General features: G+C 39.3%; 1 protein-coding gene and 1 long non-coding RNA gene across 3 annotated transcripts in view; one reads left to right on the top strand and one right to left on the bottom strand.

Annotated features, from left to right (window-relative positions):
* LOC309701117 overlaps positions 1-14,117 on the bottom strand; it is a 69,579-nt gene extending 55,462 nt beyond the window's left edge. The window contains exon 1 of the long non-coding RNA XR_014274878.1: positions 14,069-14,117. This is a non-coding gene — a long non-coding RNA (uncharacterized lncRNA). The remainder of the gene's footprint in view (positions 1-14,068) is intronic.
* The window catches only part of LOC309701090 (gamma-aminobutyric acid receptor subunit gamma-3-like), a 193,814-nt gene extending 172,548 nt beyond the window's left edge, over positions 1-21,266 (top strand). Inside the window, exons 9-11 of one of the 2 annotated variants that reach the window (XM_082525094.1) lie at positions 13,259-13,452; positions 16,179-16,292; positions 19,167-21,266. In XM_082525094.1, the coding sequence (XP_082381220.1) occupies positions 13,259-13,452; positions 16,179-16,292; positions 19,167-19,448 (590 nt within the window). In that variant the 3' untranslated portion in view covers positions 19,449-21,266. The remainder of the gene's footprint in view (positions 1-13,258; positions 13,453-16,178; positions 16,293-19,166) is intronic. The other variant, XM_082525095.1, reaches the window with a different exon arrangement.
* The last annotated feature ends 4,116 nt before the right edge of the window (positions 21,267-25,382 follow it).

Genomic DNA, 25,382 nt, shown 5'->3' with positions numbered 1-25,382 from the left:
AGGTCTGCGGTTGTGAGGCCGGTTGGATGTGCTGCCATATTCTCTGAAACGCCTGTAGAGACGGCTTATGGTTGAGAAATGAACATTCAATGCACGGGCGACAGATCTGGTTGACATTCCTGCTGTCAGCATGCCAGTTGCACGCTCCCTCATTGCTTGTGGCATCTGTGGCATTTTGCTGTGAGACAAAACTGCACATTCCAGGGTGGCCTTTTGTTGTGGGCAGTCTGAGGTACACCTGTGCACTACTCATGATGTCAGATCAGCATCCTGATGTGGCACACCTGTGAGGTGGGATGGATTATTTCAATATAGCAGATGTGCCCACTACCACACATTTGGACTGATTTGTGACCACTGTTTGGGAGGGATGGTTATATTGTGTATCTGGAATGAATTTTAGGTCTCTACGTCCATCCCATGGGCAATGGGAGCAAAAACAAAAGTGTTGCGTTTATATTTTTGTTCAGTGTAAATAAAGCCATGAAGCCTCACATTACTTGCAAGGGTTTTTGGACCATTTTGCAATCCCCACATGTTCATGCCTAAACGCCAATGAGAGACTTTGTATTGAATTGTTCAAGTGTGGTCTGAATAAGACTCTTCAAATGGAAGAAAAACTAGATGGTGCTGGGAAATTGATGAAGATGCAACCACTAGCTGGTGGTACAGTGGCATTTATTCATTGATTCAAGACTTTCGTAGCTTTTTAATGAGAAAGAAAAGCAATATTGTGATTGCTTCCCTTTTGTCAGAGGGGGTTAGACTCTCTAGGAATTCAACTGTGGCTTTTATAAAGGCTGTTGTGACCATTATCCCAATAAGTCCTCTGAATTTAAAGCTAGAACATGTCATTTTTAACTCCCCCAGATCCTAATCAGTCCATTAAGGTCCATTCCGGTAACAGAAGTTCAGTACTGATCACTTTAAGGCACAAACCACAAGGGTACAGCTAAGCACTCCCTGTAGAGCATATAATACAGGCTCGTCATCCAGTAACTGAAGTAAATCTGTTTTCTGATCTGATGACCCAGTGACTATGGTAGGGCCCATTTAAACACAAAAACTACCAAATTTTTCAAGTGCTGTCTGTGAATCAAAAACTGGAATTGCACATTTCTTGTGTTGCCAATGTTTTGTTGGATCATCCATCCACCTCAATCTCCTCCATCTGAGGACTGTCACTTCTCCTTTGCTTCCAAAAGAAAAGATTTTTAATTTATAACGCCACTAGAGAACTTATCACTTGAAGAGGAGCATTTGTCATTTGGGGGCATTTGCTAAACCAGCTGATACTGATTGTTTTTCTCAGTTTGACAGTCTCTAGCACCCACAGCTCCACTCTGGACACTTGTCATTTTCTTCCCAAGAAATGCTCTTCAAACCCAAACAACAAAGTGTTTGGTTAGTACACATGATGTATAATGTTCAAATAGTAATTTACTCAAATCCAAATGGAAATATTCTAAAACTCTGAGTTACTTTATCTCCAATATTCAATTTTGAAAAGCACTCTTAAACGCTCCCTTTTCAACAGTGCCAAAAATGTTAGCCATAAGATAACGATTGTGCTAATTCTTATATTGTAATTGTAACACAAATTTAAAGAAGTTATTTGTGTCCAAAGTTGCTTAAATGTCATCTGACCATCAGAAGATACGCAGCTGAGTAAATATATTGTAGAGAGTAGACTCCCATCAGGCTATTTACTCCCAAGTGTCTCCTTGGTCAGAGGGCATGTAGGGCCATTTGACTGATTACACGTCTGGGTCGGGGCTTTAAGTCAGGCCTCTTCAGTCTGCGGGAAACACCTTTAATCACATTAGATTGAAGTTGCTGCGTGTAGCATTTTAACCTCAATCACCAGCACATTAATTTGAACACATCAGCATAATTACCATAAACAAACAAGGCTCTCACCGAGCAGACTGTCAGCTCTTATATATACTGTATTGTACTTTGTGTTGATGCGGTGGAAAGCCTGCCAGAGTGCTGCATAGCTCAAATCATGAACACCCTGAATTTTGTAAACAATACCAACTTTTAATCCGTTTCAACTATTTCAACTGCATAATTTCAATTTCACTTGTCAGAACACATATATGTTTTTTGGGGGGTGGCTTTGATCTCTAATCTTTTTGTAGCATTTCTGGCTATTTAAAAGAAAATATACCGATAGAATACAAACAGCCTTTATGATGGGATGCAAATCTGGTTTTGAGGCAAAAATATCAGAAAGAGTTATCATTTGTTTCACAAATTTGATTATCAGTTGAAGAGCAACGAGATGGCAATCACGAAAAAGCCAAGTTCAAGACTTCAGTAACAACAACACCATCATCCTGGAAAACAAAATTGCCTGTTATACAAGCTACAGCCTCAAGGGCTGAAAGACTGAGCCAAGGTAGAACTGTCGAGACTCTGCAGTAGCCCTGATGGACAATTGAGGCTGGCTCCAAAAGTGATTCGATCAATAAATTCACAAGCTTAGGTCTCAGTCACAGAGGCATAGAGGCTGATCGGGGGCCTTAAGTGCTTCAGTCAGATAAATATCAAGCTTACAGCCTCAGCATATATACATTTTTGCAACTGATCCATTTGGAGTTTGTTTAGCCTTAAGATTAGGTGTGATAAGACAGGCAGCTGTAGCCCATAGCTGGCTGCTAGCCATCACGTTGGTTAATTTGAGTCTTTGAACTGGACCTGTATGCATAGGTTCAGTTTGGTCAGTGCAAGTCATTTATTTAACACTAGCACACTGCAAAAACTCAAAATCTTTTATCAATCTTTTAATCTTGAACCTAGAAAATTTTCACTTGTTCCGTTGGCAGATTTTTTCTCTAAATACAAGATATTTTTGCTTGAAATAAGTGAAAAATCTGACAATGGAACAAGTGAAAACTTTCTACTTTCAAGATTCACTGTCTTAAAACAAGTTCATATATCTTAATGAAATATTACTCTTTAGCTGATTGTGTCTTATTTTCATTTCATTTATTTGTTCATTTTCAGGCACAACAAATACCTATATTGAACATAAAATGCACAAAACAAAAAACAAAAATTGCCTGAAAAAGGAGTGGGACGAAGAAAACTTATTAAATCCCACCCCTATACTCGCTCATCAACAAAAAAAACAAACTTCCCGCAGCTACGCCCATCATTGCATACAGACCCATCAACAGCCCCGGGCACATACAAGCATCTAAACGGCAGCTCGCAAACAACAATTAGAGCCTTCATAACTGAATACAGAATATATAAATTATAAATTGCATTACCACAGGTAACAGGCAGTAATAACTACAAGTAACAAACACACATACATATACATACATATATATCTACACACACATGTACATATATGTACATACATACGCACACTTTTTTTTTTTTTTTTTTTTTTTTTGGAATCCATACCAGCAATGGTAAGAGGACAGACATTACAGAGCACACTAAAAGCATCATTGAGTATACTGTGACCAGACCAACTGTTTGTAGAGAAATTTAAATCTATGAATATTTTTGCATTGTTTCAATTGTAAACTCAGACTGTTCCAGATTTTCACACCACATACAGACACACAAAAGCCTTTACGGGTTGTTCGAGTTCTGGGTAATTTGAATTCTCCAAAGCCTCTCACATTATAAACCTTTTCTCGAATTTCAAATCTAGTTTGTAAATTTGCCGGTAAAAGTTTAGTAAAAGCTTTATACAAAATTATGGATGTATTGTAATTAACCAGATCCTGGAATTTAAGTAACTTTGCCTGAAGAAAGAATTTGTGAGTATGATCTAGATAACCAGCCTTGTGAATAATACGCAGTGCTCGTTTCTGTACTGTGACTAATGGATTAGTTGTATTTTTATATGTGTTTCCCCACACTTCCACACAATATGTAAGATATGGAAGAACCAGAGTACAGTACAGAGTACGAAGTGCATCTTTATCAAGGTATGGTTTCACTTTGTTCAAAACTGCAAGGCTTCTGGAAATTTTGGTTTTTATGTGTCTGACGTGGGGTTTCCATGAAATTTTGTTATCAATTACGACTCCCAAAAATTTGTTTTCACTCACATTATCAATTGGTACACCTTCAATGATAATTGGTAATTCTACATTATATTTTAAATTACCAAAAAACATTGCTTTAGTTTTATTTATATTTAATGATAATTTATTTATGTCCATCCATTTTTTAATTAATTTTAGCTCCCTGTTTACGGTCATTACAAGATCAGTATAATCATCGCTACTGAAAAATATGTTGGTGTCATCTGCGAACAGTATGAGTTTAAGTACTTGAGAAACATCAAAAATATCATTTATGTATACATTGAAAAGTTTTGGTCCCAACACTGACCCTTGGGGAACACCACATGTAATACCAAGTTTCTCTGAGTGGTAATGCCCTATGCTAACATATTGTTCCCGACCCGTTAGGTAACTTTTTAACCAGTTACCAGCTTTCCCTCGAATACCATATCTTTCCAATTTATCCAATAATATTGAGTGATTGATTGTGTCGAAGGCCTTTTTGAGATCAACAAAAATACCAACTGCATATTTATTTTTATCCAGTGTATCAGTAATTTCTTCTACTGCCTCAATTATCGCCAAGTGGTTCTTTGCGCATTTTAAGTGCAATGAGATATTTATGACTAGAAATAAGACAAATATACTTGGTAAGATTTTGAGTTTTTGCAGTGCATTGCACACTATATGAATTCAGCTCACTAACCAACCTAGCATTACCTGATAAATTTGCACTCCATTCTATCATGCAGTTGCACTAAATGTAAGCAAAGAAACAAGAACCAATAACAACAAAAACCACATGGCTGCAATCATAACGCTGACAAAGTGTGCATTCCAATAGGAGAGGCTACATCCATCTTTCATTTACAACTTTTGATCAAGAAAGATTCATAAATACAATGCTGAGGTTTATTTCCAGAAAACAAATAAAATTCAGTATCTTTTAGTTTTTCAGTTCAAAGAGAGAAAGCTCTATAGTCTCAGTCACAGTGAAAACTCATGCAGTCCTGTGACCCGGCCACTGATCCTCCACTGGTACTTCTCTGTACTATTTATAGACACACCAAGCTGTGGTCTGTTCCACCTGGCTTACCCCTGGACACAAAACAAAGGTCAGTGTCTGGTATTTGTTAACATATTGTGGCAACAGCCAGTACCAACCAGACATGTATGACAGTTTTATACCAGCTGTCATGTGTTTGAAACCTCATGAACAAAACCAGAAAATCTGTTCTTTCTTGCTGCTGTGATCACACCGCCGAGATTATTTTGCACTCGCATTGATGTGTCAGTGGCATATTTGCTTTCTACAGGCATATGCACTGGAGCTTTCTCACTTCTTTGCGGCGGCACTTTGTTTTCCGTTTGTAGATGCGAGACACCGTGTGGTTCAGGAATCACCCAGTTGCTATGGCATCATGTAGCGCCAATTTCCCCAGAATGAATTAATCTATGCAAAGACAACCCGCGACCTTGATTTGAAATAGCAGCCAAATAAAAAAGAAAGGGAGGAAAGGCACTGCCAGAGCGCGTGCCGTTTTATTGAGATCGTACTGTTTTCAGCATCTGATCAGATAGTGGGATCTAAGGTATGAGGAGAAGAGTTTTTCATTTACCTAGTTGAGCACTTAAATCTAATGAGCAGCGATGAAGGGAAAGTCTAGACGAGCACTAGACCAGAGGAGGTAGCTGGAAATAGATGGGAGCAACTCGTCTCTATGGAAACCACAGGCAAAAACAGTGGCACACACACACACACACACACACACACACACACACCACCACCACCACCACCACCACCACCACCACAAAAGACATGTAGGAGAGAAGAGGATGAAAGAGACCGAGAAGAGAGAGGGGAGAGGAAGGGTGAGGTGCGGTGTGGAAAGAAAAGAGGGGAGGGAGAGGGAAAAATGGCGAGCCCATGACAATGATGTGTATGTGTCACAGCAGTCGATATCGATGCCCCCGGTGGGCATTACTGTCACTGGGCTCATCTCTCTTAAAAAGAATTGATTTCATGTCGCCAAGCGAACACAGCGGTCTCCCTTAAGACACCATGGGGAGTAATTACTCCACGGTGCCATTAATGACACAATAACACACAGTTAAAAGTTACCTCCAGACAGATCCACACAAACAGCTGTGGAAATAATGATGACAAAGGGCATCCTATCAGAATTTCAGAATCTTCTTGCATCCTGCTCATCAGCCTTCACAACAAGAATGAAGATCTGGAAATCTCAGCAGAGAACTGGAAACACTGTAACTGATCAATGCAAACGTAACTCCTGCAAAGTTAAATTGTTGTAATGAAAATATACTCAGAGCTCTTTTTGTTATTAGGTACACCTTGCTAGAACCCTTTTTGCCATCTTAAATGCCTTAAGTCTTCATGGCATAGACTTACAAAGCAGATTTATACCCATATGACATGATGGGTTTGCAGTTTGTCAGATCCGGCACAAATCTTTGGTTCCGCCACATCTCAAAACGGCTGTTTGGGATTAAGACCTGGTAACTGTGGTGGTAATTTGTGTATGATGAACTCATTGTCATGTTCCAGAAGCCAATCTGAGAGAAAATTATTTTTAGTGAGGTTGCAAGCAGCCAATAGAAAATGCACATATGAGAAGGAATTGACGTGATTGGCAACAACACTCCAGATGAAACCATGCTTCATGTTAGGACCCTACTTTAAAATGTCACAACAGAAATAAAGAATCATCAGACCAGTCAGTGTTTTCTCCCCAGTCTTGCAAGCTCCACCAGGAAGTCCACCCGTCTTTCCTTCGTCCCGGTGCATGCTTGATACAGCACATGTACATTCAGTGCCACATAATTGATCAGTGGACTTTGATCAGTGGGTTTCACTCATCAGTGGGTTTCACCCACTGTGGAGTTTTGATGAGTTACTCGCATCAGCATGATTGGGTGAATAAAGTAAAAACCGTTCTGACAGCTCAGAGTAGAAAAGAGCTATAAAAGCACTAGTCCATTTACTATTTTAGTTACTTCTGCTTTGTATGCAGCTCAAAGCTGTTTGAGCAACAAACATGCTGATGCCAGAGAATGAATAAGCCTGCAGCTCATTGGATATTTTCTGCAAAACCCTAAAGATGGTTGTATGGGAAGATCCCAATAGATTGTTGGTTGGAGACTTGTCTGAGTATTTCAGTAACTGCGAAAATGACAACAATCACAGCATTTTACTGAGATCTACTTTGTAGACAGAAGAACTCAAATGTAATAGAAATGAACAGACATTACGTTGGCCTCGTAGTCTTTTAAATAGCAAATAGCTAACAGGACTGAAAGACAAATAAAGGGTGTTAGGAAGGTTTTTGGAATTCCATGGTGGATGTTAATCTCTTGGAAGGTCAGATAGAATAGGCTTTTTGTTTTGCTGTAGTTTTTTTTTTTTTTTAATGATTGCTCTAATTGCCCATTTTTTTAATTGGATGGACTTTTTGACATTTTTACTGTGAGGAATATTATTACGTAAAATAAATCAACACAATTAGTTAAATACAACCATTATACAATTCTGAACATGGCTGTTATTACTATTTTTTAAGAGCTTGGTTACCTCCCAAAGTAACGTGCTCTCCAGTTACGGTGATTATGCACAAGCATGGCTATTACACATCTTCAATTCAGTGTGAGGTTTTTTTTGCTGTAGGGGTCAAGCTAATGCAAGCGTTCTAGCCTCATTTCCATCACTCATCACTGTCATTAAAAGAAAAGTGGACTGATGAGAGCTCTGCCTCTCCAGAGGCCGACTAATGACCACATCCTGTACATCAGTCAGGATGTTAACTGTCAGCATGACGCGGCCTCTCACTATAACAGTCAGGAATAAATCGCAGTGGAGAATGCCGCTTTAACATTTCGCTATTACATAATCACAGAGTCCAATTTCTTCTAAAGAAAAATTAATTGTTAGACACAGTTAACTAGACATGTGACATGATAGAAGGCTAAAGTAGTAGATGGCATGTTAAAATTTAAAGAGGAAATCTTTATCTCCTAATTGAATTTTAAAGTAGAATGTTATTAACTATTGTCTGTTTTAATTTGGTTTAGAAAAAGGAGGTCATAGTTTTTGTATTACTACATTTGATTAAATCCAGAAACCAGAGTCTAAAATGTCCCCAATCTAAAGACTGAGGTTTTTTCACTACTTTGTTTTCTCCAAATTAACTTTTTTATTTAACCATACAGACTTTGTGTTTAAATTTTGACTTCTTCATAATTATTTTGACTCATAGGTCTTATTTCCTTAGACACTGACTGATGTCAACATTGCAGCAGTAATATTGATTGAGATCAATGCCATCACGTTTTGCTACTACTTAATTATTAACGCATAAGTATCTTGTGAATAGTAATTTTTGTTCAGTAACCTATTTATTTATTTGACAGACACTGTGGCTGTTAAGTAATATCCCGGTTGTAACCATGTTTTTATATAATATAGAAGAGAGCCTAATTATTTATGTCCATTTATGATTCATTATCCATGTTGCTGTATATCTGCGCAGGTGTGTCTTTGATGTCTTTACATAACAGAGAGTGTCTGTCAGTTCTCTGATCTCTGGTAATCTGATCTCAGGCATTATTAATGTGTTATGGCTGTAGTGACCACACAACAGTATATTATTATTAGAATTTGTAGAATTACAGTTTACATTTCAGACCTGCATGAGACACGTGGTGCCACTGTGGACCTGTGCTAGCAAAGATTAGCAAGCTCTGGTCAGGCTACACAAAGACAGGCACTCATTATGCTCAGCATTGCACAACTATGCCGATGTTTTCACTCAACAGCAGCATTATGTTCTCTGCCACTGCTGCTGTTATATAACTGAAAGTGGCAGCTATTTTTATATTTTGTGGTTGAGTGGGTCAATAGCTCAAAAACGAATTTGAATTTCAGGGGAAAAACAGTATAACAGACTGTTGAAAAAAATGCCTGCTTTTGACAGGTTTATAAAAAAATTTTTTACCAGTCAATAGTTAACACTTTATAGAACCCCCAAGGTTGTATGGCCTAAAACCTATCGTATATTTATCACAACAAAATCAAAGAAAGCTTTTTAAAAATCTTATTCCATATTTCCAAAACTTCTCTTTGTGAATGTTCAGGTCCCACTACTTTCCCCATCTCTAGTAGTTTCTTGTTAATTTGAGGAATTTGGAAACGAAGAGCAGCTATTATTTTTAACATTTACACAACATTTACAGCCATGTTGTCACGGTCCGCAGTGGCAGACCGTGTGGAGAGTGTGAGGAGGACTCAGGTGCAGACACAAGTGAGGATACGGGAGTGAACTTTAAACAAAAGCGAGCCTTTTATTGTGGCTGATGAACACAAAAGAAACAAACAAGAATGAGGGCAGCACAAGAGATGTAACTAAACAGAAACATAACTATGGTAAGGCTATGGCTTGGAATACAAAAGACTGGGCATGGAAACACGGAGGGTGGGAACACAGACGACGCGACACAGACTACATGAAACACAGAGACTAAATACACATGAGGGATGATCAAGGGAAGTGGCCACACATGGGAGCACAGCTGACACACATGAACCTAACGACAGGACAGGAGAGGTGAAACTAAATACACTGACATTGAATACAGACTTTCAAAGTAAAACAGGAAACATGAAGATTAGACATGACATGAACTAAACATAACCATGCAAACATGACTTTTGACAGGTAGACGCACGAAGCAGGTAGACGGAGTACAGGGGAAGATGACAGAAGTGACAGCATGAACTTGACAACACAAGACACACAGACATAAACACATGAAGGGCAAGGGAGGCTTAATACAAGGGTAATATAATTACAAATGAGCTGGAATAACTTAATGAACCTAAACAAACAATAAACATCAAAATAGACTAAACACAAAACACTGGGTCGCACGACCCAGGACCATGACACATGTGACAGGCTGGCGACCTGTCCAGGGTGTGCCCTGCCTCTAGATACACTAGCAGATACAGTAAGCAGAAGATGGATGGATGGATAAAAGTGAGTTTTCAAATTGTCCAGTCATAAAAATATGAAGCAACTACACCATGTTAGTCATAGCCTATGTCCCCTTGTGCCTTATTGTGTTAGCATTGATGTATACAGAAAAAGGGCTAATCTTAGTCTCCCTAGATATGGGTTCAAATTCCCAAAGTAGGTAAGGTTGTGGGGGGACAGATTTTTCTATTTTAACTGCATTAACAAATTGGCCAAAAATAAATGAATAATTACATTTCCAGAAGAAGGTTGTTATTGTTTTAATAAACCTTAAATTTTAAATATTTAATGAGCTGTTTTTATATAGTGTTTACTGCTGTTATCTGACAGAGTTGGCCCTCATATCGCTAATTTAGCATATACTTCAAAATAAAAGACTTTATTTTTAGTTGGTCTTTTGTTTTAAAAGAAAAATGGAATTCTTCCAAAAAACATAATATACGGAGATGCTACAATAGCCAAAGTGCAAACGCATATGGAGGAAAATGCAGGGGTCATAAGTGTCACGGTTCTGGGTCCGTTGGACCCAGTATTTTGAGTTTATTGTGTTTTGATTTAAGTTTGCATCAGGGATTGTGTTCTTGTTCTCTTGTCGTGTTATGGTAATGTTTGTCTATTATTAGAGTTCCATGTTTCTGTTTATCTGGGTTTAAGATGTGGGTTTAGTTTCATATGTCATTTCAAGTCTGTCTCTGTCTAGTCTGTGTCTTAGTAAAGTGTGTTTTGTTTCCTGTTTTATTGTGAAGGTCTGCGTCTCATGTGAGTGTGTTCAGTTTTACCTTTGTCTAGTCTTGTTGATTATTCCCAGCTGTGTCCACCACCTGTGTGTAATTCCCCTGTGGTTCTCTGTGTATTTAAGTCATGTCTTCCGTCATTGTTGTTGCTGGTCCGTCTGTGTATTCCACCCTGCGTCATTTGTGTATCTACCATGTCACATCCGTGTGCTCTCCCTGCTGTCCATCGTCATTCTCCTCTGCTCGTTCTCATTCAGGTTTGTGCTTTGTAGTTTTAGTTGTTTCCCAGTATAGTTTAGTTCTCCGTGTTGCCGTTTGCCTCTCCTTTTGTGTTCGATAAATCACCTTTTACACCTTCACGACTGCCTGCGTGTGGATCCTCCTTTTCCTCCTCCGCACGGCTCCTCTCACTCGCCGTGACAATAAGAGGTAACCCTGTGCTTAATACGGGGACTTGGTATCACCAGGCCAATCCCACTTTGAGACCCAATCAGGACAGAGTCCCATATGATACAAGAGAGGTCAGTGCTCTCAGATACCTAATGTAGGACATCCGCAGATACCAGTTATACCAGACTGGTATCTGCAAACAGCAGAACTTCAGACTCCAAGACTCAGCTGGATTGGCTTTACATGCAGCCAGGAGCAGCTGGAAGAGGCTTTCAGTCATAAGTCCAAGTCTAAAACAGTGGAGAACCTCAAATGTGGGTACTGAAGAGAACAACACAGCTAACACAGATAATAATCATACAACTGCTAAACCAGACAAGATTATCCAAGACCTGCAGGAAGAAAGAAGTGCTGCAGAGCTGTGTGTGCAGTCTTCAACCTAAACCACTGAGACTTCACACACAGACAGGCTGATCTGCTCATCCAGGGAAGGAACAGCGACACCTGAAAGAGCAGCAGAGGTCCAGCTGTGAAGTTACTGAGCTTAAAAGTTAAGCTCTGCACCAATGAGACCCTTCTTTGAAAAAAAAAAATTAAACGCCACTGAATTTGGACCAAGAACCAAAGCCTCATACTTTTAAGCATGAGGCTTTGGTTTACATAAAGTCATGGAGGAGCAAAAACAGGAAAGCAGCAACATCGCGGATGAGCTTTCAAAAGAAGAGGCAAAGAAGACTTTGCATCTGCAGGAGACCCTGCAATGAAAGCAAGAGAACAAAACCATTATCACCATCATCACTGGCTGAACACGAGGCCCGAACTAAGATCATGTCAGAGAGAAAAGTCCAAAAGGAAGTAGCAACCATGGCTAATTAAATCATTCACTTCACTGACTTCAACACAGTCATCAAAATGATGATTATATGCAACTACAAAGCTTTTTAGACTTGGGTTTACGCTCTGGATTAAGTTCAGATGCAACTTCAGGTTTAGGTTTAGGTCGGAGAAGCTGTTTTTTTTTTTCCTGACCTGAAGTAAAGTGTTTCCAGTGTCTGAACACAACTGTGAAAAGTGCAGAGTTTTTGATGGGAAAACATTGTCAGTGAACACATCACTGATATAATCAATGATAATGTATTTGAGAGCATATTTGCTGTTTGCTGTTGAGCTGTTTCTTCAACAGCAAACACCGAAAACTGATATTTGGTTGTTTATAAAGAGACAGGACTACATCAGGACAGTTCAACTTTGGCTGAATGAGTGAATTATTGGATATGACCAATAAAAAAGCATAAAAATAAAATATCAGAATAGTGATGAGTCATTTTGGTACAAAAGGTAAACAGGATAGAAAGAAATGTTAAAAAAAAAATGTAGAATTTAAATAAACTGTACTTTTTGCTGTTTTTTTTTTGTTTTTTTTACTAAAAAAACAGGATTCTTTTTATTTTTCGTAGTTGTTTTCTTAAATATACTGTATTCCCCATGCAAACAAGGTATTTGCAAGGAATCTCCATGTGTGTCACTCTTTTTTGGCCATCTTAACAACTATTTATCCGATTGGTCCCGAATCACATTCCTTTGCAGATATACAGAAATAACAAAAACAGGAATGTGCTTGCTGAGTTGTGGCTGCACTACTTGCACCACTCCAGAGACAACTCAGGATCCGCCTCATAAGCCTCTGTGTAATAGAAGTGCTTAACCCACAGATCTCTTTTTGAAACATCATTTTGATCGTAAGTGGAACGAGAGAGAATAAAAAGAAAAATTACATTGAATCATTTGATAATTACGACCGCTCTGCTGCACCACCCTCAAAACGTATCCCGCTGTGGGTGTTTAATAGAAAGGATTGATGCAAGACTGGGGACATCTACCCAGAATACCCCATGTGCATTATTAATAGCGATTAATAAAGTGCTGCTCACATGTTACATAATCACTGACATCCACATGGGTCATCCTACTGCTGACCAGCAATTCATCGTGCATGCTTTGTGAAGTGACTCTCCTTCCTATCCTCATGCTTCTGTTACTTTTGCAGGAATCACCACAGTGCTGACCATGACCACGCTGAGCACAGTGGCCAGAAACTCTATTCCTAGAGTGTCCTACGTAACCGCCATGGACCTGTTTGTCACCGTCTGCTTCATGTTTGTCTTCGCTGCCATGATTGAGTACGCCATGCTCAACTACTACTCCTACAGTATACGCAGACCTCCCCCAAAGAAGAGAATGGTAAGCCTGTGGTGAGTGTATGAGTAATGAGTAGCAAAAAGGAGGACCGCGTGCATCAAACTTGCATTCTTTCTAACAACCACCAGACTTATTGTTTGCAAAAAGGAGTGTGATTATATAGAAGGCTATGAGAAAACAGGCCTATGTTTCACTTGATTTATGAGCTCTGTAAGCAGTTTTTCAGTAGGTTTATGGTCTCAATCACTCGCTTGAAGTCTTATTCAATCCAACCTGAGGTTCATTTTGTAAATTATGGTCCCATTTAGAGTAAAACAGACAATAAACCAGGGTATGTTAGGGGACAGCTATATTGTGATGGACTTGTCACCAGAGATGGGTGGTAACGCGTTACTGTAATCTGATTACTTTTTTCAAGTAACGACTAAAGTAAGGGATTACTATTGCAAAAATGGTAATTAGATTACCGTTACTTTCCCGTAGGAACGCTGCGTTACTGCGTTACTAAAACCGTGATTTTTTGCGAGAATGTCTCATGACAGTGACGTAAGCGAGTGCGCCGTTCGTGGCAACAGCTGTGTGCAGATCAACAACGGATAATATATCGATTGTGGGAGAGAGTGTGAGCGTGCAGCGTTTAAAGCGTGGAAGTACTGACCTTACTTTGAGTTAGATTCCATAAAAAGTGACAAAAACATTAGCGTCCGTTGTGCGTGGGAAGAAAACTTCTTTTTACAGCGAAAAAACCCCATAAACTTCCAAGCAAGCTCCGAGTGCGCGACGACGTAATGGGAAATTCACAGAGAAACTCGCGGATTCTTCCACTGACCGCCGCGCACACCTGCACCAGGGTAAACCTCCGCCTGCCCTACTCCTGCTTTACAGGTGAAAATAGAGCAACAGGACTGCTAGTCTTTGACTTTATTTATTTTCTGCTGTGTTTTACGTGCATCTATTTGAAAGAGTGAGTGTAAACACACAAAAAAAAATTATGTGCTGGAATGTACAGAAAATAGGTTTAAACGTTAATTTATTCAAGTCAGTGAATGTTGCATATAATTAAATTTTTGCTTGATACATAAAATTAAAAGATTAAAACTAACAAAACAAGTTTTAAAAAGAGACTTTTCCATTTGATTACATTTTGTATGATGGATTATGTTGAAAAAGTAGAATTGGGCTGAAAGATCTATCGCTTTATCACCTATTCAGGTTGTAAATCGTCTTTTTAAAAAGTAACTAAGTAACTAAGTAATTAATTACTTTTGAAAATAAGTAATCAGTAAAGTAACGGATTACTTTTTTGGGGAAGTAATCAGTAATTAGTTACTGATTACTTTTTTCAAGTAACTTGACCAACACTGCTTGTCACTAGGATTAGGATTAGGATTTAACTGTATTGTCATTGCACATGTATAAATACAGGGTAACAAAATATATACTACTGTATGAGAATGCAGTGCTCTTTGTGTGGTAGCAGCCAAAATCCCAAATTTAAGACCACTGTTTCCCAACCACTGTATTTGCCGAAGAAATGATCATGTGTGCCGTGGAAGATTACCTGGTTCCACCTGATTAGTACTCTAAACAAGCGATCCCCAACCCCCGGACCACGGACCAGTACCGGTCCGTGAGTCGTTTGGTACCGGGCCATGAGAGTTGAGGTGGATGTGAAATTTGTTGTTTTTAGGGTTTTTATAGTTTTTTATTGTGATTTTTTTTTTTCATCTTTTTTATCGTTAACTTGGTTTCCCTGGGTCTTTTCCTGTGTTATGAATAAATCTTATTTTTTATGGTACTGGCACTGGTTTTATTTTGTTGTTTTTATCCGCAACACCTTAAAGGCCGGTCCGTGAAAATATTTTCGGACATAAACCGGTCCGTGGCGCAAAAAAAGGTTGGGGACCGCTGGTCTAAGCAACCGGCAGAACAATTACATTCTCTTCCACTAGAGGGCAGTTGAACTACACTTCCTACAAGGACTGGGTAGCCAATTGCCATTAAAACAGACGAAGATGAAGAAGAAATGACATAATAGTCATGCTGTGAAACGACACAGTGCGCAATAGCAATAACTAAATATTTGAAAAGAAAAAAGTAGTCAATCTGATCTGGGTCCTGGAGAAAACTCCAACCCAGATGAAGGCCCTAGCATGAGTAGCGGTCAGAAGAAAGCAACAAGGTATACTGGGGACAAACCGAGCCAATTCCACTATACCTGGTGCGCGGGGAAATAATATCAATAAGCTTTTTGTGACATTTTTATTTGGTGGCGTGCCGTGTCATTTTTCTAATGTGAATTATGTGCCGTGGTTCCACAGGGTTGGGAAACACTGCTTAAGACTATAAAATGGTACCTGAAGCCAAAGAGGCTAGGTCCAGCCTTCATATGAACAATAGCAAGAGAAGAAGGGATGCCGAGAAGAACAGAAACCCACAAACAAATAAAGACAGACTACGGACCACAGCTGGACTGCAACAATAAATTCAGCCCTGGCAGTTTAAGTCCAGACAGCCCACCATGATCGCTCTTACATACACATTATGTATATATTTCATTTTGTTTGATTATTGGTATTAAAACAGGTTTTAATCAGGTTGGTACAGTCATTGTTGAGTTAGAATAGTTGGTTTGCACTACAGCATGTGATAATTAAAAGCTGAAGTTTAGCTATTGCAGTGGCTCAATGTCAAAGTAGCTATTTACTTTACCTGAATCATTGAATCTCTCCCTTCCTAATTATGTCCCTCCATATATTTTCTTACAGCCTTCTTCTTCTACTTCTACTTGTCACCTTTCTCCACCTCTTCCTCACTCTGTTGTTAGGACTCCTACTCCTGCACATCTCCACAGTTTCCATCTTGTCATAAGTAGAAAAAAGGTGACCAGACTATATTTTTATCAGTTTGTTTCCCTTTTAGATCTGTGTTTTCATTGTAACCACATTTCCAGTTACCTGTTTAGGAATGACAGATTACGGTCTAGCCCTTTTACAAAGTTGTTGCCTATTTGGAACACCCGAATGGAAAAGCTTTGAAAAACAAAACTGTAATGCCAAATTCATGCATGAAACACAAAACCCTAGCAGGTTGCTGATGACCCGGTGGGTGTAAAGTGGTTAAGGTGTCTGAAGAGGAAAGAACGCGACTGAATACTTTCTTTCACTGTCTTCGCTGTAATCACACCAACCTTCAAAAACTGATATTGATTTGATCCATAGGGTGCCTATATATATATATATATATATATATATATATATATGGGAAATACACAATATCTACCCAGGAGTTTGACATGTCTGTATTAGCACATGTGTGCAGCTGAATGCATTTCTTTTCAACCCGCCACTCCTGTATGAGAGCCTACCACTCTGTGTGGGCGTTCTCAAGGCTGCACCTGCCGCGAATGCTTTAATGGCGTCGGCGCACATCTACTAAGACTGAGTCAGCCACTGTTGCTGTCATTTCCCTCTCTCCAGATCCCCTCCCTATTCATTATTTTCTCCCAGTGTAGAGGAGTTCTGCTGAATGTGTCTCAGGGCTAAAACAGACTGCCAGCTCAGGCTGAATAATTAAGTTGTGTTACATACAGTCCCCTCCTCTGCATCTCTGACTCTTCACTGTATTCTGGCCCGCTCTGTCTGTGGGGAAGCCCCCCCCCTCCCAAATCACCACCATTCGTGTCGTTCCCTTGTACTGCCCACTCCGTCAAATCTCTTACTCCACACGACACATCTAACGATTCCTCTCTCTCGCCTACCACCCTTCCTTCAACAGAGTAGTGGAGGACGGGAAACCTTTTAAAAAAGATTTTAACCCAATTAGTTGGCCTCGCATGATTTCATAAACATCAGGGAGGGAGTCATGTAACAAATTTTCTCAGGAGGTACTTATTTGGCAATGGGGTCTCAAAAATTCTTTCTAAAGCTGCATTATGTGAAAGAAAAAATAACAAAACATATTTCTTAGCCATTTGTACTTTTGTAAATCAGCTTGTTTGGTTTACAATATGATTGAACACTGTCATTAATTTCAACATCACAGAAATCCTTGTGCTGTTAGAAATTGATTACACAAAATGTTATTGTTGGTACTGTTTTTTTTGCTATAACTAATAACAGCAGAACTATGAGAATGGCACATCGCTCAAAAATCTATTCAGCTTATCAATTGTGTGCTGAAAGTTGGAGTTTTTAAGCACTCAAATACATCAATAAATATATGCCATGGCTTTGTGTCTTTATAATCTCTCTATTTTGGAGAAATGATAAATCATACAGAGTGTGGTAATTTACTGAAGGCACAATTTCTCCTTTAATACTTTAATGAAATATAGTGCAATACAACAAAAAGGGCACTGCTTGAAAATATTAGCAATCATCTGAACAATGGAGCTTTTTATGAAGTGGCAGTGCTCGAGACTTCTTGTTATGTCGTGCAACTAGCTTATTAGGCTAATGATGATAATATACGTCAGTATCTGCATCGTTTTACTATAGTTGGTGACCTACAAAGAAGTAGCCCAGGCTCGTGGCAAAATGTGAAATAGTTTTGAACCTAAAGTATTTAAGTGGAAAGAAGAATGTAATTTTAGCATTCGTTTTTGCAATTTTTAGCATAAAGACATAAAATTACTAACATTCACTAACCACCTAAAAGAAAAAGAAAGGCTTGCAACATAGCCAGGATATGTGTAATGCTACAGTTATAGGTGGTTGGAGCCCACAGCCCAACCACAATTATTGTAACTGTATGCAATGAACTTATAATCTTGGGTGACAAGGTTTGCAAATACTTGCAGTTAGCTATTGTCTTCTAAGTATGTTTGGTGCCTCAAGACAATGATAAAATGGCAATAAGGTCAAGTTGGCAGTTACAAGAAAGTATATGTTTATCACAAATTTGTTGCTGTCTGTATTCTCAGAAATCAACATTAAACAGAAAGTCACATTTACTACTTCTTCAGAGTCCAGCCTGAACCTCATAGATTTGAAAAAGACATTCAGAAATCTCTCCACATATAGTGACATAGTTGCTACTGGACACAATTTTAACAGAAAAATAACACAGGGGCTTGGCAACCTTGCATTTTGACATAGCAAAGAGTTTGCCCATGGACTGGGCTAACCACAGTCTATTAATGCAGTTAACATTCATCAGCACAGACTGACCAACTGATTGCAGCATGTTGACAATCTGTATATGTTTATACATTAGTAGTCAATTATATGCAAACTTTTGCCATTCTGTCAGTCTTAGTCTGACTGTGATTGTGTAGAGACAGGTTGTCTCCCACCAGGCAACCTGTGCAATTGCATTTCGATTAAAATTTGGCTGCCGCAACTACTTGCAGTTGGTCACTGAATGTGAAAAATTGTAATCACTAGGTAACCATCAGTTTTGCTTATTGCAAGGACACTGCCATCCTACTTTTATATTAGTGTCAAAAAATGTCTTCAAGTACCTCTAAAATGTCTCTGAATTATGGAGTTGTGTGACCCCGCCCCCCAAAAATGATGTTAGCTAGATCACAAATTGGCTGTTGATGTTGGACCTGGACTAGCACTGAGATTAGAAGCCAAACATCAGGTACACTTGTTGACTAACTAAAGCCTAAGATTGCTAGCCGCATTGACGATCTGGACTTTCTATGCCTAGCTGTGGCTTGTAATTTTGATGTGACAGTCATTGCTTCGGGAATAGATTACGTAAGTCTTAATTAATTCACCTATTCTCTCTCTCCGTTTTTATCCTAGGCCTACTCGTCTTTCAACATGGGTCCCACCCCTCGGCCTATGATGCCCATGGGCAACTCCTTGTTCTGGCATGACTATGATGACAGTTGTCTGCACGAGTGCCTGGATGGAAAGGACTGCAAGAGCTTCTTCTGCTGCTATGAGGAGTGTAAAGAAGGCGGCTGGAGGAAAGGACGGATCCACGTCAACATCCGTGAGCTGGATGCCTACTCCCGGGTTTTCTTCCCCACCTCGTTCTTGCTCTTTAACATTGTGTACTGGGTCAGCTACCTCTACCTCTAGTCTGTCTCAAGCCGTGATGTGTGGGCACTGCTGAAACAGCCCGCGGCACTTTGCACCACGGCTTGTGATTTGAGGTCAGTGCTAAACATAGGGGAAGAAATGAGGTGGATCTGCTGTGTGGGACTTGTGAGGGACATGCTGCCTCTGGAGTGATATGACGTATTCAAAAATACACGTGTGCTCGGGTGCACAGTGTAAAGGCCATGATACTTTGAGCAGTGCCACTCCACCGTGAATAAATCGCTCAGCAGTAGAATAACAAGCCGCCAGCATTAACTTGAATGGATGAGTCCCACTTATGACTCTCTCAGAAACCAAACAACAGACAGCTGTGACTTCAGAGACATTTGGGAACAGGGGTTGCAGAGCTGACTCTTGGTCGTGGAGATGGCGAAGCACCCATAGTGCCTTCTTTAGAAAGGGTGCGGCACCGAGAGAAGCAGCTTCAGAGTTCCCTTCATTATCTTTATTACCTCATCCATCACACCGCCGCATGCTGAGCTGTTTAGTCTTTGATGAAACAAACCCAGAACACAGTTCTCACCACTGGAGATGTTTAAAAACCAACGCTCACCATTCATTTCGTAGCACATTAGTTTTAGTTGTACCCTAGAATTAGTTCCCTTTTTGAGAATAGTTGTTTTCTTGTTCTTCTTCTTATTGGAACTAGTTGTTCTTTCACAGCAGGTCACATCAGCTGTTACTTGTTAAATATGGGTTCCAGCCAGGGGCAGTGGTTGTATGGTAAAATCTTATTTATTGAGTCAGTGACTGTTTTGTTGAACATGACTATTTTGTTTGAACATGCCGTTTACAGTACATGCCAAGAAGATTTGGGAGTTTTTAATGAATGCTGGGCTATATTCGCACACAACAACTATATAAAAACTGCATAATGTCTGCAGACTGATCTAAAACTACCTGGGCATATTTTGTATGTTGCAGTAAACAGATTGGGGTTGGAGTACTGCTGCTTTTTTCCAAGAACACACCAGTTTAAAAAAAGGGTTTTTTTTTCTTACTTAAATAGACTTTGAGTTTTTAATATAATTTATGCATTACTTAGGCTTAAAGGAAAAATTGGATATTTCCAAAATTGTACTTTATATTCTCAAATAATGGTCTTTATTTAGCTCTTTATTTAGTTTACTGGTAGAAGACTTTTGGGGCTTGTAGGTTTATTTTAGAGAGAAGTTTCAATTCCAAATGTATCGTTATTCTAGTAAAAGCAAAATGAATTTAATGCATTTACCTTTTGTCTATATTGGTTCTATGTATATAATTTATAACTGAAATAGAGTAACAAAATATTAACTGGCCTTTTTCCCTGAATGACATTATCCCTCCTTATTTTTTATGATCCAACAATTTACTTGTGCTTCTTTCAGGAACACTTACTTTAGAGAATGAATAGCATGACTTTCTTTGCCAAGAGTTCATTGAGGAGACTAATTAATGTCTGAATGTGAAATTAGCAGCCAGTAGCTAGCAAGCCTGATGCAAACACTGAAACTTGGGAGAAGCATCCAGATCTGCCTAAAGGGATATCTGCCAGGACCTGTAAAACTTACAGTTTTTGGACTTGTAAATTCTTCGGCAACTAAAGACATAAGTTAGCACTTTTACTCTTTAGGTTAAACAGTAACTAGTTAGCGAGTTTTACATAGAGCTATTAAACAAACTTTAGTCTTTTTGTTTTTTTCTGAGTTGACAGTTGTTAAATACAGTTTAACATTTGGCATACCGAAATGAGAATATACACTGTATATAAAAGCTAGCCAAGGGCCACTATGATTGGTTCAAGTTCAATGTTGAACACAGTTCTCACCCCCCCCCCCCCCCCCCCCCGAAGAATTATAAGCTACAAATGATATAGGCCTGAGTAAAGACAAATTGTTGTGCCAAAATGAAAATAGTTAAACGGGTACATTTTCGATTTGGCCACAAGCCACTTAAACCCTGAAGAAATGCATAAATGCTGCACCTGGCCCATTCAGTTTCAGAAGTATAGCTTGAGTGTATTAAATTGAAGCCCTGATGAAAGCTTCAGTTTTGCTTACTTTTTATTTTCAGTCGAAAAATGAAAGTAATCTCTGATGTCCTGCCAGGCCCTTAAGGCACATCGTCCTGTGCCCAGGTGGAAATGATCCCAGGTACTGTAAAATAGGTTCTACATATTGTGATATCACATACACAAATGCACACACACAAAACACACACACAGATGCTACATTGGACAGTGTTGAAAAATGGATGATACAAGATTCTTTTTCATGGACTCTAAATGGAGTCCCACATGCCCTCCTCAAACATTTAAAATTGATGCCATATGTGGAGGCGTGCAGACACACACGCTGGACTGGGCCAGTGGCATTTCAGACATGCTTTTGTTTACTGTAAGGTGTTTTTTGCAGTTGTTTGGCTTTGTAGAACAATCAGCCCTTTTCCTCTCTCCTTCCCAACACACACACTTTTTCCCTAGTATTTGTATGTTCAGAGAAAAGCTTTTATGTAAGTTGTATCTAATTAATGTTTCTATTTTCATACAGGTATATATGGAATGTATGTTAGGCCAGTAGCAAGGCCAGAGTCAATCTGGTTTCAGTTCAGTCAGTTCGAGCAGCTTAGATGAGTTTATATTTAAGGATCCCACATATTTTATTTATGAGGCCTCCAAGAGCCATTTGTTTCCTGTCCAGAGGTTTTTAGGTAAAAATCAAATAGCCTCAAGGTTGCTGGACAAAAAAACAGAACACCCAATTAGTTGTGGGCCACATCTTATTCTGTTTATTTAACTTCTTTAATGTCCACCAGGTCATTGGCAACCCATCGAGGCTTTGGAATTTTGATTTTAGCCCATGAAAAAAATGTATGGACATTTTCAAAAACTAGGAGATGTTATATTTCAAATGACGTCTCATATATAGAGGCATTACACTTTTCCTTATAAAAGATTTATCATTTGGATTTTCAAACAGTTCAACTTTCTACAAAAAGGAACTGTAACCCTAACCCTAGAAGGAACGCCAGTGACTTTGCGATAGTTAAACCCTTAACCTCTACCATCTTTCAAATTAAATCTCATGGGATAATTTCCATAGAATTTTTTCCTATTGGAACTACCATTTACCATCAAATGGTCTAGGGTTAGGGTTATAGTTACATTTTCCTGTAGCAGCACACTAAATAGGTACATTTTTCAGAACTAGAGCATACAAGGGGGTGGACATTATCCCTACCCCTAAGGCTCACAGGTAACCAGGTCAGTATTAAGTGGTTAATACATTAGCTCAAAAGAAATTGTGACACAGCATTAGTAGTTGATGGATCTATGTAGTCTGAGGAGCTTGGAAAGAAAAGCGTCTGGACTTCTTTAAGTAGCTTGAAGTCGTTTCACCTCTCATCCGAGAAACTTCTTCAGTTCTAAAGTCAAATGGTGGTGGAAAATCCCAGATTTAAGCCCAATGGGAGTGTCCCCCCAAGAGGCACATGGACCCTCTTGGGTGGACACTCCCACTGGGCTTAAATCTGGGATTTCCCACCATTTAACCTTAGAAGCTCCTTTGACTACGATGACCTGCATGACTGAGAACCTTCACAGACAACAATTTATGTAACTAACTGTGTAAGAACTGACTGAATTGACCAGAGTTTGGGCAACACCGCAGTAAACTCTCCTCACCTCTGATATTTCTACTACACTTTATAAGTGTCTTAGTCCATGTAGATACTTCAATAAAATCAAATATCACTATTTTCTACGTCTTAACAAAAACCACCTGTGTGTTTCAGTTGACTGGGACCTGTGTTTATAAAGCCTCTTTGCAATCAGAGTACTAACCCAGGATCAGCACTGGCGAGCATAATAAAGTCGCTCATGAGCCTCTCCCAGAGACCTCATCACCCCCATTAAAATTTCCCAGCTCGTGTGAAAAGTGGAGAGTCATTGGCACAGAAAAGGTGTCAAAGAAATCACTTCCCTTTTTGCCCTGCTCACCAAGTTTGTTGTGATTGTCAGTGAGATCTCTGAGGAGTGGGGCGGGGCTGTAGGATTTTCTAAAAAGCCACTCTGCTCTTGGATCAGCACTCCAAGGGGAAATATTTTATGAAAACTGACTCTGGAGTGAAATAGATATCTTTTTTCTAGTGCGTGGTACATTGCTTATATTAATAAATAACGTTTTGGTCAAGTGCTACTGTGATGTCTTTTTGTGTGAAAGTCTTTAAGAGTGTTGCTTAGTGGTTAGTCAGGAAAAAAAGTTGTGTGTTACAGCAAGCCTCTGGTAAAGTGCTTCAACTGCTTTGCTGGAAGGTGTCAAGCAAAACAGTTGAGAGGGTTTGGAACTGTAAAAAGACAACAACTGCAATTTTTCCTAGGTGAATTTCCATCACTGGGGGTTTACTTTTGTACGCAAAAGGGGATCTACTCTATATGCTTCCTACTATCCTTTCACTGGATTTCAATGCCATGTCACTTTGCTCCCAGTTCCCAAAGGTCTGAAGAAGATGGATTATTGATACCATTATCAAATGTTTGACCATGTGTCAAAGCCAATTCAGAGACTGTAGAGGACCATAATGCCACAATACACTAAGATTGAGGTCATAAAAGCTACAGATGCATAACTCTTTTGACCCGAATTTGCCAAAAAATGTCAGTTCAAATTTGCTTTATTTGTAGAGCTCCAAATAAGCCTCACCCCGTGATCACAACCTCGGTGACTTTGACCGAGGCATGACTGCTAGTGTCAGACAGGCTGGTCTGAGTGATTTCAACACTCCTGACCTTCCTAGAGTGTCATATACAACCTCTAGAGTTTATGCAGAAAGGTGCAAAAAATCTGCTGGTGATAACAATTTGCAAATGGAAATAACTTGTCGATAAAAAGGTTAGGAGGAGAATGTGCAGCCGCTCCAAGCTAACTGGAAAGTTACTGTAAAATTGTGTTATAATAGCAATAGTATTTTAATAGCAATATTGAAAGAAAGTACTTTAGGGACAATGGTTCATATGTGAGGCTTGCAAAGTTGGCGTTGGAGGAAGAGGTTTGTCAACCAGAAGACATGACTGTGTCTCACTAACACCTTGTTTTAACTCTTTAATTGGTGTCACCAGCACTGGCTCTTTACTTTCAGTTTCAATCACTGGCTGAGTTTAGGCTCCAAAAACACTTTGGTTTAGGAAAAGACTGTGCTCTGGGTTAAAATGCACCCATTCACTACACTAACCTTCAACATGTAACATGACACTCACTAAGGGCATTTCAAGTGGTCCTTTAAAAGCTCTCATATTGAGGCTCAGATCATACTATTGTCATGACCTGGCACATCATGCCACCCACGCCAAAAGACACCTGTGAGATGCCAGCGGTTTTGACAAAAAGGATAAATCATTTGCCCTGCGGACTGACAACCAAGTCTTTATGGCTCCTCCAACCCTAAGGGGGAAAGACCATGTTAGGTACCAGTCCTGTCAGTCTAGAACATCAAGGTTGAGGCTGCAGTGGACACAAGTCTACCAAAACTGTTGAAGACAGCAGCAAATCATTAGACTCGTTGTTTTCTGAGGCTGCAGTCTGTAGGCTCAATCAAGACAAAGGACCTGATTTAATTACATGTTCTGCGTGCACACAGTAACAAGTAAGAGCTAAGAACTCAGAGAGTTTTGTGACTGATCCTGCTGCATATGTATTTCTATGAGTTCCTTTCTAAAGGGGTAAAATATAGCAATCAGACTTAACATTATGACCACTGACAGTGACAATGAATACAACTGATTATCTCGTCACCATCACACCTGTTATTGGATGGGATAGGGAGCAAGTGAACAGTTTGTCCTCAGAGTTGATGTGTTAAAAGCAGGAAACAATACGAAGAATTCTTAATAATAAATCCTTTGAGTCCTCTGATGAAGAAATTTCTTATCCACAAATA

Source organism: Aulonocara stuartgranti (genome assembly GCF_965226115.1).
Source record: "Aulonocara stuartgranti genome assembly, chromosome: 23".
NCBI lineage: Eukaryota > Metazoa > Chordata > Actinopteri > Cichliformes > Cichlidae > Aulonocara > Aulonocara stuartgranti.
The sequence above is the reverse complement of the archived record's forward strand: the minus strand, read 5'-3'. Positions and strand labels throughout refer to the sequence as shown.